The sequence below is a fragment of the Rhopilema esculentum genome, chromosome 19 (genome assembly GCF_057945365.1).
Source record: "Rhopilema esculentum isolate cy_ngs chromosome 19, ASM5794536v1, whole genome shotgun sequence".
Classification (NCBI taxonomy): Eukaryota; Metazoa; Cnidaria; class Scyphozoa; order Rhizostomeae; family Rhizostomatidae; genus Rhopilema; species Rhopilema esculentum.
The window spans coordinates 1,887,787-1,909,095 of NC_142833.1; the positions used below are offsets into that span (position 1 = coordinate 1,887,787).

The window sequence follows — 21,309 nt, forward strand, 5'->3', positions numbered from 1 at the left end:
GGTCAGCACTTGTCAGGATCACGGCTCAACCATGGTATGACCATTGCAAACTATGGTTGGGCCATGAACCATGGTTGGGTTTTCGCAGGGGTACACCTTTTTGAGGTATAGATGTGTAAAATTTCCCAGGGTTTGTCTCCTGAACCCTTCTTCTTCATGTTCTACCTTGTTCTGCCTTCAATTTTGGAGTTCTGCCTATTTCATCATAAAATTGATGCACAATTTCAAAATTTTGCCAGATCAATATCCAGGGCAAAAGATCTACTATCCAAAAGAAAAAACATGGAATTTACACCCTTGGTTTTGGAAAAAAGATGTGTAATATCCTCATTCTAATGTTTTAAAGGCAGAATTGTTTATATTTGTTAAATTTACCTTTGCTATTCTAGCATTGATTCATAAAAGCATGGCCTATATCTTCAAGTTAATATCCTTAGATGCTATTTGCTATAGTAACAGTGGTTGCCCTTTCACCCCTAAATTTCTCTTTGATCCTTCTAAATATCTATACTCTGAATGCCCCTGAGTGTCCAAGTTTCTTTGATCATTTTATGTTTTAATATGACTCAAAAGTAAATTTCACTGGTATGTTAGTATTTATCCCTGTCAACCTTATTATTCTAGGCATAAAAAAGGTTACAAACTCTTTTATGGATCAGCAGAAAGGATCTTGCGAAAAAATGCTAGATGAAGGTTGGATATTACATGCATCCTGTTATCTGGCTACTGGCTTTGTGGGAGTGATAACTTGCCCCTCTCTTCCATTCAAGAGTTACCACAAAGACCTCAACACATTATTCTGTTTTTGTATTAACATTTTCACAAAGGAGACTATTTTTCTAAAATTATCAAAATTTTATATATAATTTGGTCATATATAATGTTTGCAAATTATTTAAAGCTAGTAACAACATATAGGTATTTTCTAGAAGTTTTGCAATAGATTATTGTTTCATGATACTTTTATAAGAACATTTCTCATGTGCAATAGAAATTACAAATTGCTAGCTAGTTCACTGGCCTGATTGTATAATTCAATGTAGCCAAGTATTTAAATACATCAAACATGTATTTATTATTCATAAATATAGCAGGTTGAGATTCTGACAGCTTAAAGGAGCTGACAAGGCCCCTGTAATAGCTTAAAGGTTAAATACAAAAATTATATTTACAAAAGTATATTGAAAAAGTTGAATTATTAATATAATCTCAAATCGTTTTTTTGTTTGTATAAAAACAAATTTATAATTTTTGAAAAAGTTGTTTGACTCATGACTAATGGTAGGTTTTTAGTCTTGTCTTGAAAGTTGTATACTTTCTTGTCCATGTCCTCATTTATCCTGTTTTATTTCCAATAAGTCATGTTGATATGAAGCTCTTTATCCTAATGAATATGTTGTATCAATTCATACAGCTTTCATTCCCGGTATACTGGTTTTGTTTTCTTCTTTCCTCCCGAATTAATTGCGCGATGGTTTTTTAGCTGTTGCACTAAAGGAGGGGCTGATGAAAAAGCGCGAATCTTCTTTTTAAAATCAGGGAACTGGCCTGCCAATACAAATTGCTTCAAAAGCAACATTCCATGAAAGTCTGTCAACATCCTCATGTCTCTGTCTCGCTGGCCTACTTTGCCAATTTGACTTCTCTGTCAGAAAGATTCGTGCGACAAAAAACTTCCATATTCGATCAGAGTATCAAGACTGATGAGCGATACTTCTCTCTTTATATCGATTCCAGATAAAAGTCTGGCCTTCTAGCAAACATGCCGCTGCTAGGCCCTGTCTGCCATTTCGCTAGGTTCTCGTTGACCCTTTGGACAGCCGATGATACTTGCCGCGAACTTACCGAGGCCGACAATGCCTGTGACGTCAATCCGGAGATCTCCGATAACACGGTTGAAAAACAATTCAACTCAATGACCATTTTACAAACGCTAATAACTACAAAACGGTTAGAGATATGAAAAAAATAATAACAGATTCGTTTTCAGGAGGTCTGATTACATCGTGTTCTGAAATAAAAATTTTGGGCTGGAGTGGCCCTTTAATCTTTTAAAAAAGGCGTGGACGGATAAATACAATTGCTTGTTTCTCTAGATCCCAGTACCCATACTACGCTTGATATCTTCCTTTGTTTTATTTATTTGAATTCTCACGTGGTATTGAATTCTGAGAAGAAGAATTACATTACGTGTTTAGGGAGGGTACGATGTTTGATTGTGACGTTTGATTGGAAGTTCCCTTGGTTAAAGAAGTTGTGAACCGGGGAGTTGTGATTCAGTCTCATTGATACTACCTACTACCCAGTAAAGATCAAAGAGAAAGCAAGAAAGTTGTTCAAAATGGCGAGACGTGACCGATTTGACATCGTTTTTAACAACGACATAGGACCTGGCGCTGGCACAGTGATGATAGGCCAGAACAATATTAATCTACACGCTCCAGCAGGTAGGCCTAGCCTAAACATGACAGTAAGGCATCTTAAACGTTCCAGTCGTCTTTTAGGTTTTGAGAATGCCAGTGAGAATGAAGCTGAGACCTAAACGATATTTTTTGTTATTTTAATAATGTATTTTCAAATAACAGGGTTTATGTCCCCTCCGTGGGACTCGGATTTGTTGTAGTTTGTTTCTACCAAGCATTCGAATCTAGTTTTTTAGGACACCGAGGAACTTTTCTGTCATTCATCAAGATATAATTTATTAACATTTAAAGACACTGAGATTTAATTAATTTACACTGCACTGTCCTACCTCAACATTGTAAACGAAATCATTACTTTGTTTGATAATGCAAGTAATATGCTACTTGTTCATATTACAAGATTATTAAGTGAGTAATTTATTTCTTTTTGTTTTGTACAGCTCAGCAAGCACCACAACATCAAGGTATGAAGAATCTTAATTATCTCGCAATTAATTGATTAGATGCTGGCAGCCATAGTATTGATATTACCAGTCTGGCAGACACAGACCCTGGGAACATAGGGTGGGAACCCAACCCATCATCTTCAATTTAATCTCATATGTTCTAAGTTTCCATGTTGCATTTTCTATCACTTTTGTTTTTGTAAGAAAACTGCCTCAGGTAATATGATTCCTTCTGCTCACCCTTGCCCACTTGATAAACAGAATAAGGTCATCAACTGGAGTAGGACTCTGTGTAGTTGATGCCCTGTTTACAACTTTCAGGACTTTTGCCAGCCCTAGAGGTATTAAAAATGAGCTTTAAAATTTTCAAGATTTTTTTCATGTGTTACAAAAATGTGATACAATGATTTAAGTATGATCTAAGTAGTAAAATTTACAGGTTATCACAGCATTGACTGCCAAGAATTTGAATTTCCTTCTATTTCATCAAAATTCAAAATCCATCAAAATTTCAATCAAAATTCTGTAAAATAGTTTGGATTTGCAAACTGCAATGCCCTACTTCCAAAAATTGTATGATTTGATTAAAAACATACAATTTATAAAATTGGACTCATTCAACAAAATGGTTTTAAGTATCATTTTAAGTTAGATATTAATATTTACTTAATTTCTATAAAAGATCTTCAACGGAATTTGACCTACAAATTATGACATTTGATTTCAGTTTATGTGATTAAGCTTAATATAGTTTCAAACAGTAAAATTTATTTACTCCAACAGTTAACTTTAATATTAATAGATTCTCCATGGAAAGTTCATTTAGAGCTTTGAAGATAGGCTTGGTCTTAATGAGTGCTGCTGGAATAGGTCTTGGTAATGTCTATTATTGTTAATCTCCTTGGATTTGTTATGTAGCAAGTCTTGCTACCTGTTCTTTAATTCTATGAATATTTTTCTTTTTCTTTAACAGAACCAAGAACTGAAAATGGTAAGGCTATCTTTCCTACTGTGTTTTTCTTTGCACTGACTTCAGTCATCGATGGTAATCTTTTATAAGTAAATATCTAAAGTTTTAAACCAATTACTCCTGGCGGTTCTTAGATTTTCTCAAACTTGTAAGAGCCTTGTGAATGTTTCCTGTTACTATGGAAAGGTGTTCTGTGATTTAGAGCTGCTATTCTGCATAACACTGCACAAACAGTGACCTTTCTGCAGAGTCCAATAGACCCTAGAGCGATGCCCATTTCTCCTCCTGTCATTGAGCTAAAATTTCAAACCTTTTTCAAATGAAAACAAGGTGTGAAGTGGGTGTGAAACAGGTGAGGCATTTAAAGTATTTTTTTTTCAAAGACCTTCTCAGGGTCCTTGGTCATCTGACTAAAAATTCAGGCTCAGAGTTGTAAGAATTTATTTTCAGTATAAAGCACTGATGGTGCCGATGGTAATATGATGGTAATATGTCAAATTCTGGAAACTAGGAATATGGAAGGCATGATCACACTCTTTTTCTCTTTGGGAAAGTAGAGACTATGACATTTCTAGGTTTATTTAAGACATGTGAGAAAAAGAGATCTAGAAGATAACTGAAATGAAAATAAAACTGACTTGATTGGTATTGACAAGTAAATGTTTTGCACAGGGCTCCTCAAAAGGCCTCTGCAAGGATGTTAATTGACTGATATTTTTGGGAGGACGAAGGGTACAAAATTTCTCACTGACAATAAGCCAATTGCAATTTTGTTGATGAATAGTAGTAAGTCATTTTTCTTTCTGAACTGAGGAAACATAGCAAACATAGCAAACATAGCAAACATAGCAAACATAGCAAACATAACTTTTTAGCAGTTTGTTATGTTATTCCCTCAGTCAGATAAGCATTAGAATTACAAATTACAATCCTAGCCAAAACTCCTTGACACTGAATTAAAATTTACGCAAGCTATCAATTGTTCCCAAGAAAAATGGGGACATATGAATTCATCCCCTCCCCCCTATATCAGTTTTGGTGTTTTATGAGAGCTAAATATCCCAGCATTCAGTTTTAGCCCATACAATCACCCCAACATTGACATCATGTTTTGGCTAGGATTGTAGTCTATCAGGTTTTGGCTAGGATTGTAGATTTTACCGATTACTCTCAAACTTCCGACTAATTCAAAGATCTTCAAAGATTGGGGGTGTGAAACCCCACATTCCCTGATATTAATGTGCCTGGGCCTTTTCTAATGAGGTGAGGGGCAACACAAGATTCAAATGTCAACTGTTTTCACCATGCCTTAAGACTGACTGAAAATATAGTTCAGGGAATACTGTTGCCATTGTAAGCAGAAATTTGCTGCCTCTTTTATTTAAACATCTTGTTAAAAATAATTGCATTAGAAGGGCAGGCACTAAGAAAATCTGTTACCAAGTTGTGGTGCTACAAGGGGCAGGGAGAATGGAGAAAAAGGGTGACCCACCTTTTCAGAAATATGGTCCTCAGGATTTGTGAAAGATTGTCGAGGAAATTGATAGTAGGATGATTGTGTTTTCTTAATTGCCCTAAACAACCTTTGTTGAGGCATTTATATGTGCATTTGCCAACATGTTTCATTGAAAGCCATGTAAAAATGATCATACCTAGTAGTACATAAAATGGCCTATCCTAGGATAATAAGTGTTTTCCTGAAAAGGGCGTGGTCGCAAAAGTTCCTCATTCGCGCTTTAGGTTGCTGAGATACGTATGCTGTTTATAGTCAGTTTGCATCTTAAACAGTTTGTGGCTCTGAATGTGTAATTTCATCTTTCAAGACATATTTATTTCTTTCAGAATACAAAGGCAGGTCAATAAATCTAAAATAAAATTACAATAAATTTGTTATAGAAAATAGAATGCATTTTATCAAATTACGGTATAATATGGCATTTATTTCACCAAATTTTGTTCAAGTTGAATTCTGAATCAAATGAGTGCTGATGAATGAAAAGATTGTTCTTCTTTGCAGGCCCTAATCCTTCCGAGGAAAAAAAATTTGAATTCAACGAGGAAAGTTTTCATCACTACATGAAAAAGGCTCATGTCGTTCTAATCCATAATTACAAATATGATTCACGTGATGAACCGATCAGGGAAGGCTCTGACAAGGATGCTACAGATCTGAAAATGCTTTTTGAAACCGAGCTGGCATTTCCTTTTAAAGAATTTGAAAACTGCAGTGCTTCCCGGATCGAAGAAATTGTCGAGATGCTGAGTCAGCGTGATTTCAGTGCAAATGACGGGTTTGTTTTCATATTTTTGGGGCATGGCAAAAAGGAAGGTCTTGTTGGAACTGATGAGAAGGTCGTGTCAATTTCAGAGATTACAAGCTCATTCACAGTTGACAGGTGCCCATCGCTAGGGGACAAGCCAAAAATTTTTATCTTCCAAGCCTGTCGTGGTGATAAATGTGATTTGGGGGCATTTGCAGCTGATGCTGAACCAATGGAAAATACTCCCCTCGGGCGGACACTTCCTGTTGAAAGTGATTTTCTTATTTGCTACGCTTGTCCTGTTGGTTTTAGTGCTTTTCGCGACCTAGAAATGGGATCTTGGTTCATACAATCGTTTATCTTCATGACCAAGAAGTATCGCAAGGAAGAGCACTTGATGGATATTTTGTTAAGGGTCAATTTCGACGTTTCTTCCAAGACCTGTGATGATAGATTCAAGCAAATTCCAAGTCAAGAATGTCGGCTTACCAAACGCTGTTACTTTGCTTCATGAAATCATAACACTTGCGTTAATTTAGATATTCGCGGATAAACCTGTCCCCGCTGAATACCCCCACTTTCCCGAACACCCTTGATCCCGAGTATCCCTCGACCCCAAATAACCCTCGTGTTTTATTTGACAACGCAGCAAAATATTTCAATGCGAGTCCATGAAATGATTCTTGCACCATTGAAAATTATAAGCATAAATTATTTACAGTTGTATTCTATCTAGTTATGCCAATGGCGCTGGCACACCCTCTTCTCCCGATTTAAGTCCTAGAAGAGAATATTTGGGACAGGTACTATTTTGGCAAAGCACATCGTGATTTGATGTGCGCTCTCTTATTTGAGAGGGTCGCTCTCTTATTTGGTAATGGGCGTCCCCTGTTGGTTGCACGAGCATTTTCGGTCGGTTTGTTGCCTGGGCAATTCTGGTTTACACTGTCATTAGCGTTCCCTGTCAGTTTCTAAAGCGTTTCCTGTTGGTTGCACGAACGTTCCCCCTTGGTTGCACGAACGTTCCCCCTTGGTTGTACGAGCGTTCCTCGTAGCGAGTGTTCACTTTTGGTTGCAGGAGCGTTTACTTTTGGTCAAAAGGCGCTTCCTGACAGAGAAGGAGAGCAGCATAAAACGCTTTTTGTCTTCCCAAACTTTTGTAGCCGGCGCCGCCATTGGTTTGGCCATGCATTTCAATGGTCAGCTAAATTCCATAAGCACCCAATATTTGTAGCGTTTCAGCATCTTATCTATAACTCACGTCCATTAAAAAGGAGGTTTTTAAATACGGCCTAGATTTTGCGAAAATCGGGATTGATGTCATCCAAGTTAGAAAGGAAACAAATTTGTCTTAGTATTGCTTACAGTAGACCTTAAAGACCATTGGTTGATATTGTCGTTGCCCTGGATACCAGAGCCTAAGAAACCGGAAGGAGAATGGAGATGAGAGACACTTTATCTCCTTCAATTTTTTTCCTTTTCCAAATTTCTTAGGCTCTGGTAACAAGGATATCTTGGCGTGGACAAAGATTAAAAATATTTTTCGCTGGGTTTGTAAAACACCGCATCATCTGTGTATTTGTTTATTTATTTAGATTATGTGACAAATTTGATTTGTACCAGTAGCTACCTGTTTCTGTTTAACTTTTGTTTGTACAGTAATCGAAGTTTCTGCAGATTTATGATTCGAGTTAAAACTCGTTTTCTTTGTGACGAGTAGCTCTTGCATTAAAAAAGATGTTTGCATTTGATTAAAAAATTGCTTTTGCGTTATAAATATTATCATTTTATTGGTATGAACTTTTTACTGCAGGTCACTTCTAAAGGGAACTTCAAGAGTAGATGTTTTTGTGTGGGTTTTCAGCAAACCACTGTAACCTAATAAAAGTTAAATTCATGGACGTGCATTGAAAAAGAACAATAGGGCCTTCTGTGACCAGGGGCTTCACCCGCTATTATTTTAACACCGTCCTTGTCAAAATCAAATATAGTCATGAGCTTTTGCCTTCAAAACGCTTTAACCCGTCCTCTTTTTGTTGCTCAAAAACGCATAGCGATACCGTTTATTTGGCGCCCAAATATGTGCACAACTTTGTAATGAAATCCCAAAAAATTCTTTTTGAGTTGCTTTTCGAAAATTTCTAGAAATTTTGCAATGAATTAACCACCATATACGCTATATGATCAAGGCTTTTACTCATTTTTCTCAAGTTCTCCCCTTTTTAAAACTGCGATATTTTTTGGTAGCATTGCACACCTTGCAACCATATAACAGATATTTTAGTCTAGACTATGTCGGAGCAGGAATTAATTTATCCACACTTTTTCACAGATTGTTACCATCTCGTCCCGTCTTTTAGTCATTTTCACCACTTGCATCGTCTCCCAGCACCAATGTTTCGATTAAGATATACCAGTTTTCTGTTGTTACGTCAGCGATCATTTCTGAGATTGTGACGTCAAATTTATTGGTTACGCTCTTTGTATATAAAAGGCGATTCATCGGTTATTTAGGCAGAATTTCAGATCGATTCAGCATCTGAGGTAATACTGGCTGCTGTTATCTTCGAAAGGAAAGCAAAGTTTTCATTTTCCAAATCTTGGGAAATCATTTAAACATTCATTGTAAGAAACACCTTCAATCTTGTGAACGCTAATCGAAATCAAGATGGGAATTTGTTTTTCCAAATGCAGTGTTGAAGATGGTGAGTTCTTAAAGCTTTTACTTTCCATGTTTTTGCTGGAAGTTATTGTTATCTTTACAAAAGTATGATCTTTAAGCGTTTTCTAAATTTTTTAGCTTCTTTGAAATAGCATCCAATAATGCTAAGAATATTTTCTTGAATGTCTTTATAGATGTTATTTTAACAAGGAGCCTAAATAAATTGAAACAAAACAAAATAAAAAGCAAATTTGACGATACTAGAAAGTAAGTTAAATTTGTTTCTATGTTTGAAATTGCTTTTTAGAATACACAGCAAAATGCACAAAGCGTTCGTTGACAAGAAATTGGAAGAATAAGCAAAGACTGAACTCTTCTACAAGGTCAAAGAGAACCAACACAGTTGCAGGTGAGAGTGAAGAATTGAAAATAATTATTGGTGTTCGGAAGCAACAGTATTGAAAAGAATTGATTATCAAATCATGGGTTTTAGAATTTTTCGAATGGCTTTATGATGATACTTAAATATGCGACCACTGTACTGACGAGTACTGATGCATTTGTAACCTCGCTTTGTTATTTACGCTAACTGAAAATCATTTAAAGGAAGATCTATAAAGAATGAATAACAAGGACTGACATCTTTGTAACTCAAAGAAATTGATAAAAGTGCTTTCACGCCTAGTAAATTCTTCTAAAAGTATCTTTCAAATCTTTCCTTTCAGATATCAAGCCTTGTCTCGATATTTCCCAACCATTTGCAACATCGACACCAAGAGGATGCCAAACAAAGATGGTTAGTGATTATTTCAACCTATTCTTGTCAAATTTTGTTTTCTGCAAGCTTATATTTTCATTTCTTATTCTCAATTACTTACTTCTGCACTCTGTTATCAATTATTTTAAAATAAAATAGAGTTTGTTTTTTATGTATGTTGCACATATCCTGGTAATTGAATCCTTGGTCTAAATTAAGAAGCAGACAGAAACTGAATTGATTCTGATTATGATTTTCATTCTCTTTTCAGGTGCCAAAAAGCTACAACATATTTTCAGCCACCAATGCTGTAACATCTGATTCACTGGTCCACGACGTAACCATGATCAACCAAGGACAAATTGATAAAAATTCTTATGAATTCGAATCTGCCTCTGATTTTTTCCCAGATCCAGAATCAGATTTGACGATTGTCTCTGTAGTATCATATTTCGAATCAGATTGCTCTTCCATCGATTTTTCTGATGTAGAATCCGATTGTGGATCAGTTTCATCGTGGGGATCAAGTTTCGAGTCAATCGCAATATCGGATTTGGATTATAACGACAAATGCGAAACAAACTCAGAATTTGAAGATGAAAAAGAGACTGATCTCGACTTGACGATTGTAACACAGATGGAATTTGAAGACTCGTTTTCAGTAATGGGTTCGAGGCTATCGTCATTCAGAGAAGAATTTGATTATCTATCAGAGGTAGAAATCGAGGACGAGATGCGATCAAGAATTGGGGATGATTATGAGGGACAGTACGTCGTTGATGAAATGGATGAATCGAAGAGCAAATTTGAACTGAAGCAAAAGCCGGCACGACAGAGGTACAAGATGGTTGCACAAACTGTTGTTGGATTCTTCAGATCAGCGTGGATCAAAAGTCGACGAGCCTTCAAGTTGAAGCTTTGAGCGCCTTGAAGTCCAGAAACAAAACGTTACTTAAAAACTGTTAAAACGAAATACATGTTTACGACACCAGAAACATCAACCTTTTAGGTTTCTCTCATGCAAAGAAAAGGTGTGATGGAAATCAGTTTTTAAAATTTCTGTAGTTGATTTTAGACGGCTTTATAATTGTAAATTAAAATATGTGTGGATGAGTGCAAGTGATATCTGAAATTTGTTGGATTTTGTTTGTGTCTTTCTGTCACCATGTTTAGATATTCTTTACAATTCATGACTTATTATTAACTTAATTAATTATTATTTCTGATGTTCAAGAAGGATAAGGATATCATTTTAATATTAGTCATACAATAACAGATAAAACCTTATGGTCTTTTTATGGAGAAAAACAGGATGGGCAATATGAGCCTGTCAATGCCCCCCTCCCCCCCCCCGGATTATGACTTATATCCTAAGCTCTGCGTTTACATGGAGCAAGAGTTTGTCGTATTAACACGAGATCCATGTCCCAGAGCGTTCGATTCCATTTCTAAGTCCTTTTCAACTTAACAGTGAAAGCAAACACGATCGCTAAGCAAAAGAAAAATAGAAAACTAATGAGCGGATACCATAGCACGTCCTAGTTTCATAATTATTTTCCTTTCCAATAATTTTGGTCGACTAGCCATTTTTCATCTCTCTTTTGAAAGAGGAGAGAGTCCAATTGCATCATAAAGACGGCAAAAAAGAAAACGAATATTTTCCTTTCCCTCAAATATCTTGTTAAATGGTCGCTCGTTTTATGTCTAAACAAGCCTCTATTCTCTGTAAAACTCACAAATTTTTCTGTTACATAAAAAAAAAGTTTTTCATGGAAAGAAATTTTCACACCAGGTTGCTTTGGTTTTGAAATGTCCCCCTAATCGAATGTGGATTGCAAAAATGTTACTTAAGGCAAAATTTGCAAAAAGACAAAAATATTTCTAGTCACGTTTGCTTCTGTTTGAAACTTCTATTGTTGATATAGATTCGCAGTGCTGCAAAACATTTACAACAGTGCTGGTAGAAAATGGTCTCTTAAAAAGCAAACATTTGCACCATTCTAAAAGGCAAACATTTTCATCTACGTAGTATCCGAATAAGTTTCCGAAAGAACACGATAGGAAATATATACCCAGTTGTGGATGGAAATAGGCCAATCAGAATAACGCGAGCAAATGACCGGTATAGTTGCCAAAGCAGTAAGGAAAATTATCAATAAATTCCAAGAGAGAAAACGAACTCCTTCGGTCTACACAATAGTGGCCTTTTCCGTTTGTATGTAAGTCGATTCCAAAACAGCTGTGTAGAAAATTCACTTGGCTCTGACAAATGTCTCAAAAAGTCGTCATTATAGTCTTTGGCACGACGTGGGTTGTCTAAAAGATGTTGTCCGATGGCAGAATAGCCTCTTCTCTTGAAGGAGCACTTTTGTTTCTTATGTTGGAAGGAACATGTTGTTTTATGCTCCCTCTCCCCCAATTCTTTCAGTTGTGCGTCCTACGTAGCCACAAAAAGACTGGCACGACAATTGATAAACTTTGGAACTCTTTTGGGTGTTAGGAATAGAATCCTTAAGAATGGATGGAAGAACTCTGCTAGCGCTGTAAATAATACGAGGATTGACAGCAAAGAACCATTTTGTAAAACTGCTGTTAGAGTTGTGTACTTCTGAAATGTTGAGTTTTTGATGCTTTGGAACAACATTCGATATTGAATCTATCTGTAGCTGAGCTCACTCTTCAATGTTCCAGGATATCGTATTCCCTTGCTGTTTGATAGCTGGACTTGTCCATTGTCACAAAACTTTGATAATACCACATTTTTGTAATTGCAATAATGTAATCTTTTTGTTCAATAAACACTTCTTTCTACTTTTGCGCTCCCAGGACTTGGATGGCCCTGATTTACGTAGAAAAATTCACACTTCAACTTGCGATCACACTTATATGCCTAGGCTCTACTCTATTCTGATCAACAAACAGGATCAATAGACTTGATACTATACTTTGTTGTCATGTGGCCCCCAGGTTTTGTCTTCCCAACCTCCAGTGATTAAACATTTTATTGTTAAAAAGTGCATATTGTACAATCGCACCAAAACATAAGTACAACCATTTCTTTGTCATTATCAAGCTTGTAATGGTGCAATTCAATTCTGAAGGTTTACAGCAAGTAAATTAACATTTGTTTTGATTTTTGTAGTAGCTGAAATACATTGTAGAATGAATTTAATGCCGAGCATGGTGTATTCGGAAACCGATGTCAGTCGTTTGCATATCGAGGGAAGATTCAAGGGACTGCAAAACGCAGATTGCTCCCCGAATGACGAAAACTTCTCTCTGTAAGTTCAAAATAAGTTTGCTGCAAGATTTTTTTTACTTGAACATAATTTTCATGTAACTGGTTTTTTGTGTTGCCTAGTAAATTGATTATAACAAAACTATCCTCTTCTTCACAAACAGGAAGTATTTGTGCGACGCCATGTTTTCCTTTTGTTGTCGAGAAGTCCCAACAGGTCTGGCCGCGAATGAACGATTTAAATCCAGATTATTAAAAGATTATTGGATTCATATAAAGAAAGCAAGGAAACTTGACTGAATAGTAAGAAAAAAAATGATTTTGCTCTTTTTTCTAATGTAGAGCTGAGAGGATACATTGTTGACTTGACTAACGTGGTGATTATCTCTTATGCATGAAACTTTTAACGTAACGGTTTTAACGTAAAACTTTTAACGTTATGGAGGGTGTGACACCCCCAATCTTTCATCCAGTCGGAAAATTTGAGGACAGTCGGAAAATTTAAAGCTGTTGGTAGAAAGCTAAGTTAATCTGAGAAAATTTGAATCATTTGTGAAAATTGAAGTTTTGACTCAAATGACCTTCTGAACTGTAGCTCAAAGAGAAGCATAAGAAAGAAATAAGTTGAAAAGAAAATAGTTATTTGGTAAAAGGCAGTCCTAAAATAAATGAGAGGCGACGAAATATAGAAGAAACGAAGTTTTGTATCAAAATGCAAGTATTTTCAACTACATTCGTCGTAATGGGGATACTATGATAATCATTCTATCAAATTGCTTCTAAAAACGGGATACGAAAGGGAATTATTTAAATAATGTTTAAAAGTAATGCTTAAAGAAGCGCAGTACATTTCCCATGACTTGTCAAGAATTTTCTCTGTTCGAGATCGACCGATGAAACATAGGCGGCGCCAGGTGAAGAGCTAGAGGCTTCAGCCCCCCCCCCACATTTTTTGCAAAAATGTATTTTTAAGCAAATAAAAAGAGTAAAGTTAAGATATAAAGAAAATAGTAATCTGACAAATCCTTTAGTTGCTTAATTTCCAAGGAATACACCGAGGTCTATGGGGCCTCATAAAGTAATGAATTCAATTTTAAGACTTGAATTAATCAGCGGTGGCTCGTGCATTGGGACTAGTGGGGCTCAGCCCCACCAAAGTTTTCCAAAAATAAGTTTTAGATTTATAAACGTAAATAAAATTAACACCCATTATTAATTTAGCACTGTTGAATAATTTCGTTGCTTCGAGTCTCACCGTCCGTCCAATTTCAGTTTGTTTAGGTCCGACTGCCCGCAGTTGTTTTGAAAACTAGACAGACATGCGTACCAGAAACTATCTCCCGAGCTTTTGGGGCTAGCCCCAAACTAGAAGAGAATGCACCAATCAAATGCCTCTCATGACTTGCCTATTCAATTGATGACTGCCTTCTGATTGGCCAATTCTGCTCGAATCTGCATTCCTTTGGGGCTAGTTTCAATCAATTCAATTCGACGGTAGTTGAATTTTTGGTTGTTGTGATAGGCAAGGTTGATCTTGAAGTGGAACACAGCAGAGTTGCGTGTATTCGTTGACTTGCAATTTCAGCTTTAAAACTTTAAAATAAAACATACAATTTGGGTCTTTATATCAGAATTAATTTTGCCGATCCTGAAATAAGTTCAAAATTTGAAGGCTAGGCCGTAGGCCTTCTAATGGCATAAAGCACACTTCCAATGCAGGCTTTCAACTTGAACAATTTTAGCTTCACGGCATATGGAAATTAATCAATTAACAGTTTCAGCTTTTTGTTCTTTGACAATTTTTCAATTGCCATGATATGCAATGCAAAGGATATCGTCTAAGGGTTGGCCATATTCAAGTTGTCTATGTTTTTATGAACATCACCCACGAACTCCATCCCCTTTTTGTGAAGAGAGAAACGTTCAGCGAACTTAAATAAATAAAGTCGAGCATACCAACATTTCACAAAGTTTATTACTTTGCTCGTTACAAATTATACATAATTAATGGTGGCACTTGTTTTTTTCAATCAAAACTTTCATTATTATCCAAGACCTTCAATAACAGATCCCCTTGAGGTGTCAAAGCTACTGTTGTTATTTTACTGGAAGCCCGTTTTTTTTATATTTCAGCAACTACACACAACATCTCAAAATCTTCTTCCCAAAATAATTTTTCCAGGAAACTGCACTTCTCTGGAGAAAAAGATTCCTACACTCTTTGTCCCTATCTTCTCTCTCAATGCTGTAGCAACTTGCAATAACCTATTGAGAAGTTTCATTGTCTTTATTACCAATAACCAACTTCCCAAAAAAACCATCTCTCCCTTTTTCTCCTTGTAAATTTCCATTTTTCTGGAAAAACGCTCGTTAAAGCATGCTCACAAAAACAGTTTTCACTCTTGCCATCTTGGAAATTAGAAGTTTCTAATTCTATCGTAATTCTGGCTACTTTGCCTTGAAGCACCGCACCGCATTTGTTTTTCAAAGCATCGTCTCGTCAAGTTGTTTCTGGTAATGTAAAATTAATTCAAATTTGCTTTCACTGCGAATTTCTTAATTTTCTACACATCTCTTATTACTATGCAAGTTTTCAATTGTTGCGTCAGCGATCATTTCTGAGATTGTGACGTCAAATTTATTGGTTACGCTCTTTGTATATAAAAGGCGATTCATCGGTTATTAAAGCAGAATTTCAGATCGATTCAGCATCTGAGGTAATACTGGCTGCTGTTATCTTCGAAAGGAAAGCAAAGTTTTTATTTTCCAAACCTTGGGAAGTCATTTCAACATTCATTGTTAGAGACGTCTGCCATCTTGTGAACGCCAATCGAAATCAAGATGGGAATTTGTTTTTCAAAATGCAGTGTTGAAGATGGTGAGTTATTAAAGCTTTTACTTTTCATGTTGTTGCTAACAGTTTTGTTATATTTGTAAAAGTATGATTTGTAAGTGCTTTTTAATTCTCTAAGCTTTTTTAAGATCCAAATGATATCGTCTACTGATGATGCTAAGATCTAACGATGTTGAGAATATTTCTTTGTCTGTCTCTTTGGTTAACCTTTCAGCAGGAAGCCTAAATAAATTCAAACAAAGCAAAATACAAAGTAAATTTGACGATCCTAAAAAGTAAGTTAAATTTGTTTCTTTGTTTGAAATTGCTTTTTAGAATGCACAGCAAAATGCACAAAGCGTTCGTTGACAAGAAATTGGAAGAATAAGCAAAGACTGAATTCTTCTACAAGGTCAAAGAGAACGAACACAGTTGCAGGTGAGAGTGAAGTATTGAAAATAATTATCGGTGTTCTGAAGCAAAAGTGTTAAAAAAAGTGATTATCAACTCATGGTTTGTAAAATTATTAGAATGGCTATGTAATGACACTTAAATATGTGATCACTGTACTGACGAGTAGTGACGCATCTGTAATCTCGCTTTGTTATTAACGCTAACTGAAAATAATTTAAAGGAAGATGTATAAAGAATGAATAACAAGGACTGACATCTTTGTAACTCAAAGAAATTGATAAAAGTGCTTTCACGCCTAGTAAATTCTTTTAAAAGTAGCTTTCAAATCTTTCCTTTCAGATATCAAGCCTTGTCTCGATATTTCCCAACCATTTGCAACATCGACACCAAGAGGATGCCAGACAAAGATGGTTAGTGATTTTTTCAAACTATTCTTGTCAAATTTTGTTTTCTGCAAGCTTATATTTTCATTTCTTATTCTCAATTTCTTACTTCTGTACTTTGTTATCAATAATTTTAAAATAAAGGAGAGTTTGTTTTTTATGTATGTTGCACATATCCTGGTAATTGAATCCTTATACTAAATGAAGAGGCAGACGCAAACTGAATTGAATCTGATGATGATTTTCATTGTTTTTTTCAGGTGCCGAGAAGCTACAACATATTTTCAGCCACCAATGCTGTAACATCCGATTCACTGGTCCACGACGTAACCATGATCAACCAAGGACAGATTGATGAAGATTCTTATGAACTCGAATCTGCCTCTGAATTTTTCCCAGATCCAGAATCAGATTTGACAATTGTCTCTGTACTATCGGATTTTGAATCAGATTGCTCTTCCATTAATTTTTCTGATGTAGAATCCGATTGTGGATCAGATTCATCGTGGGGATCAAGTTTCGAGTCAATCGCAATATCGGATTTGGATTATAACGACAAATGCGAAAGAAACTCAGAATTTGAAGATGAAGAAGAGACTGATCTCGACTTGACGATTGTAACACAGATGGAATTTGAAGACTCGTTTTCAGTAATGGGCTCGAGGCTATCGTCATTCAGAGAAGAATTTGATTATCTATCAGAGGTAGAAATCGAGGACGAGGTTCGATCAAGAATTGGGGATGATCATGGGAGACAGTACGTCGTTGATGAAATGGATGAATCGAAGAGGAAATTTGAACTGAAGCAAAAATCGGCACGACAGAGGTACAAGATGGTTGCACAAGCTGTTGTTGGATTCTTCAAATCAGCGTGGATCAAAAGTCGACGAGCATTCAAGTTGAAGCTTTGAACTTCTTGAAATCCAGAAACAAAACGTTGCTTAAAAACTGTTAAAACATAAAACATGTTCATAACACCAGAAACATCTTCCTTTTGGTTTCTCCTATGCAAAGAAAAGGTGTGATGGAAATTAGTTTTTAAAATTTCTGTAGTTGATTTTGGATGGCTTTATAATTGTAAGTTAAAATACGTGTGGATGAGTGCGAGAGATGTCTGAAATTTGTTGGTTTTTGTTTGTGTCTTTCTCTTTGACATACTTTACCATTGATGACTTATTATTAACTCAATAAATTACTATTTCTAATGTTCGAAAAGGATAAGGATATCATTTTGATATTAGTCATACAATATCAGATAAAGCCTTATGGTCTTTTTATGAAGAAAGACAGAATGGGCAATATGAGCCTGTCAATGTCCCCCTCCCCCCCCCCCCCGGATTATTACTTATATCCTAAGCTCAGCGTTTACATGGAGCAAGAGTTTTTAACATTTTGTCGTATGAACACGAGATCCACGTCCCAGAACGTTCGATTCCATTTCTAAGTCCTTTTCAACGTAACAGTGAAAGCTATTCCACATCGCAAACACGATCGCTAAGCAAAGTAAAAATAGAAAATTAATGGGCGGATACCATAGCACATCAAAGTTTCATAATTATTTTCCTTTCCAATAATTTTGGTCGAATAGCCAGTTGTCATCGCTCTTTTGGAAGAGGAGAGAGTCCAATTGTATCTTAAAGACGGCAAAAAAGAAAACGAATATTTGCCTTTTCCTAGAATATCTTGTTAAATGGTCGCTCGTTTTATGTCTAAACAAGGCTCTATTCTATGTAAAATTCACAAATTTTCCTTTTACATAAAAAACAAGTCTTTTGTGGAAAGAAAATTTCACAAGGTTGCTTTGGTTTTGCAATGTGCCCCTAATCGAATGTGGATTGCAAAAATGTTACTTAAGGCAAAATTTGCAAAAAGGCAAAAATATTTCTAGTCATGCTTGCTTCTGTTTGAAACTTCTATTGTTGATATAGATTCGCAGTGCTGCAAAACATTTACAACAGTGCTGGTAGAAAATGGCTTTGGAAAAAGCAAACATTTTCATCTAAGTAGTATCAGTTTCCCCAATTAGCTTGTAAGCTAAATATTTTGTGACACATTAATAAAGATTTTGATTGATTGATTGATTGATCAGAATATGTTTCTGAAAGAACAGGATAGAAAATATATACCCAGTTGTGAATGGAAATAGGCCAATCAGAAAAACGCAAGCAGAAGACCGGTATAGTTGCCAAAGCAGTACCGGGTGCTTATAGGAAAATTATCGATAAAGTCTTAGAGAGAAAACGAACTCCTTCGGTCCAGGGACGCCTGCACAAGATTAGGGCAGGAGGGGCAGTGTTGGTGCTGAGGGCAAATCGTAGAATTTTTCTACTAACATGATCGAGTGTTCCTATTTAAGGAAGGAGGGTGGAGTAACATAACAAAATGTTAACATGCATATGTGACGACCATACAGCTGAGTTTTTCTACCATCGATGATAGCAAATACTGTTTTATCCATCTTTGGTTTCTGGAGTACTTTTCAGGGAACAGGTCTCTTGTTTATCTACTATTATCTTTGCCGCTCTCCCTTTTTTACCCACCTTGCTACAGGCAGCCTTTTCAACCTTTGTGTTTTTGTGCTGGTTTTATCATTTTTCTAATATTTTCTAATAGAAATTAACATAACGAGTGCGGTCAAAGTGATCATCAATAATCAATTAGATTCTGTAATATTTTCTTACATTTCAGGGCACTTCCTGCCCCCTCTGCCCCTCTTCGAAGAGGGCAGCTGCCCCTCCAGCCCCCCCCCCCGGTGTAGGCGCCCCTGGGTCTACACAGTAGTGGCCTTTTCTGTTTGTATTTAGATCGATCCCAAAACAGCTATATTGAAAAATGACCTGGCTCTGACAAATATCTGAAAAAGTCTTCATTATAGTCTTTGGCACGACGTGGGTTGTCTAAAAGATGTTGTCCGATGGCAGAATAGCCTGTTCTCTTGAAGGAGCAGTTTTGTTTCTTATGTTGGAAGGAACATGTTGTTTTGTCCTCCCTCTCCCCCAATTCTTTCGGTTGTGCGTCCTACGTAGCCACAGAAAGACTGGCACGACAATTGATAAACTTTGGAACTCTTTTGGGTGTTAGGAACACAATCCTTAAGAATGGATGGAAGAACTCTGCTAGCGCTGTAAATAATAGGAGGATTGACAGCAAAGAACCATTTTGTAAAACTGCTGTTAGGGTCGTGTACTTCTGAAAAATTGAGTTTTTAATGCTTTGGAATAACATTCGATATTGAAACTATCTGTAGCTGAGCTCACTCTTCAATGTTCCAGGATATCGTATTCCCTTGCTGTTTGATAGCTGGACTTGTCCGTTGTCACAAAACTTTGATAATACCACATTTTTGTTATTGAAATAATGTAATCTCTTTGTTCAAAAAACACTTCTTTCTACTTTTGCACTCCCAAAATTTGGATGGCCCTTGGTTGCGTAGAAAAATTCACACTTCAACTTGTGATCACACTAATATGCCTAGGCTCTACTCTGTTCTGATCAACAAACAGGATCAATAGACTTGATACTATCCTTTGTTGTCATGTGGCCCCCAGGTTTTGTCTTCCAACCCTCCAGTGATTAAACATTTCATTGTGAAAAAGTGCGTATTGTACAATCGCACCAAAACATAAGTACACCCATTCCTTTGTCATTATCAAGCTTGTTATTGTGAAATTCAATTCTGAAGGTTCACAGCAAGTAAATGAACATTTGTTTTGATTTTTGTAGTAGCTAAAATACATTGTAAAATGAATTTAATGCCGAGCATGGTGTATTCTGAAGCCAATGTGCATTCCGAGGGAAGATTCAAGGGACTGCAAAGCGCAGATTGCTCCACGAATGGCAAAAGCTTCTCTCTGTAAGTTCAAAATAAGTTCCCTGCAAGATTTTTTTGACTTGAACATAATTTTTATGCAACTGGTTTTTTTTGTTGCATGGCAAATTGATTATGACAAAACTATCCTCTTCTTCACGAACAGGAAGTATTTGTGCGACGCCATGTTTTCGCGAATGAACGATTTAAATCCAGATTTATTCGAAAGATTTTTGGATTCATATAAAGAAAGCAAGAGAACTTGACTGAATAGTAAGAAAAAGAGGCTTTTGGTCCTTTTTCTAATGTAGAGCTGAGAGGATACATTGTTGACTTTACTAGCGTGGTGATTATCTCTTTATGTATGAAACTTTTAACGTAAAAGAACCCTTTAAATAAAATTGGCCTAAAGAAAGAAAGAAGAACTCTAAAATGTAGTTCTTTTCATAACACTGCACTCCTGCATGTAGTTGTAGTCTGCGTTCTTTTATCATCATATTGTAGAATAACGTGACTCAGAGGTATATGGCTCTTGCACATTATGTTGCTAGAATAACGTTCAAGTGCGAGGATGGCTCAGTTGTTAGAGGCGCTGACTACAGACCCAAGGGTCCGTGGTTCGAGTCCCTGGCATAACCAAACTTTCACCCAAAGTGGGGAGAGTCGCCAGTTCTCTGTAATTCCAGGCGTGGGAATCACGAGGTGTGGTCGCATGGAGAGGAAGGACCAGGACACTGCTCGATAAGCATAGCTTCTCAGTGTCCTAAAAACTACCTTCGGATGCTGGGTAGCAACAAATACAAAAAGAATAACGTGAATCAGTGGTATATTGCTTTCAAAATATAGGGGCTCTTGCACATAATGTTGCTAAAAGCAATTAGAAACAATAGCAAAAATCTATACCGACTAATTTTCAGCATTAACAAGCACTAGTACTAGACCGCCCACTCGAATCTATAGTTTTCTTATATAAAATATTATACACACTGATTTCTTTATCCGTCACTCTATTTTGATGGTTTTAGCATGCATCTTTTCACAACCAACAACCTGCATCGATTTTAAGTATATCAATATTGCGCAGGTATAAGACATTGACGCTGAAACAGCTCTT

At 36.3% G+C, this 21,309-nt stretch overlaps 3 protein-coding genes across 4 annotated transcripts; all 3 read left to right on the top strand.

Moving 5' to 3' along the window:
- The first annotated feature begins 2,119 nt into the window (after positions 1-2,119).
- LOC135688083 (caspase-3) lies at positions 2,120-7,709 on the top strand. Its single transcript, XM_065204790.2, has 4 exons — positions 2,120-2,447; positions 2,864-2,887; positions 3,843-3,860; positions 5,857-7,709. The coding sequence occupies exons 1-4, from the start codon at positions 2,342-2,344 to the stop codon at positions 6,612-6,614; spliced, it is 906 nt and encodes a 301-aa protein (XP_065060862.2). The 5' UTR covers positions 2,120-2,341; the 3' UTR covers positions 6,615-7,709.
- Positions 7,710-7,839: 130 nt separating this feature from the next.
- LOC148957908 (uncharacterized) lies at positions 7,840-11,646 on the top strand. Its single transcript, XM_089114048.1, has 3 exons — positions 7,840-9,171; positions 9,488-9,558; positions 9,791-11,646. Exons 2-3 carry the CDS (start codon positions 9,556-9,558, stop codon positions 10,439-10,441), a joined length of 654 nt encoding a protein of 217 aa, XP_088970174.1. The 5' UTR covers positions 7,840-9,171; positions 9,488-9,555; the 3' UTR covers positions 10,442-11,646.
- Positions 11,647-15,858: 4,212 nt separating this feature from the next.
- On the top strand, positions 15,859-17,475 carry LOC135688159 (uncharacterized). 2 transcript variants are annotated; one of them, XM_089114106.1, is made up of 3 exons: positions 15,859-16,028; positions 16,344-16,414; positions 16,648-17,475. In XM_089114106.1, the coding sequence occupies exons 2-3, from the start codon at positions 16,412-16,414 to the stop codon at positions 17,296-17,298; spliced, it is 654 nt and encodes a 217-aa protein (XP_088970232.1). In that variant the 5' UTR covers positions 15,859-16,028; positions 16,344-16,411; the 3' UTR covers positions 17,299-17,475. The 2 variants fall into 2 exon arrangements, with proteins under 2 accessions (XP_088970232.1, XP_088970233.1); XM_089114107.1 differs by lacking the exon at positions 15,859-16,028 and having other exon boundaries at positions 16,209-16,414.
- Positions 17,476-21,309: the final 3,834 nt, after the last annotated feature.

What these genes read in the sequence shown, in the direction of transcription:
- LOC135688083 (XM_065204790.2), top strand. Translation starts at nt 2,342, where the DNA reads ATGGCGAGACGTGACCGATTTGACATCGTTTTTAACAACGACATAGGA. An exon ending in TAATCTACACGCTCCAGCAG is followed by an intron (nt 2,448 to 2,863) that starts GTAGGCCTAGCC and finishes TGTTTTGTACAG; the next exon opens with CTCAGCAAGCACCACAACAT.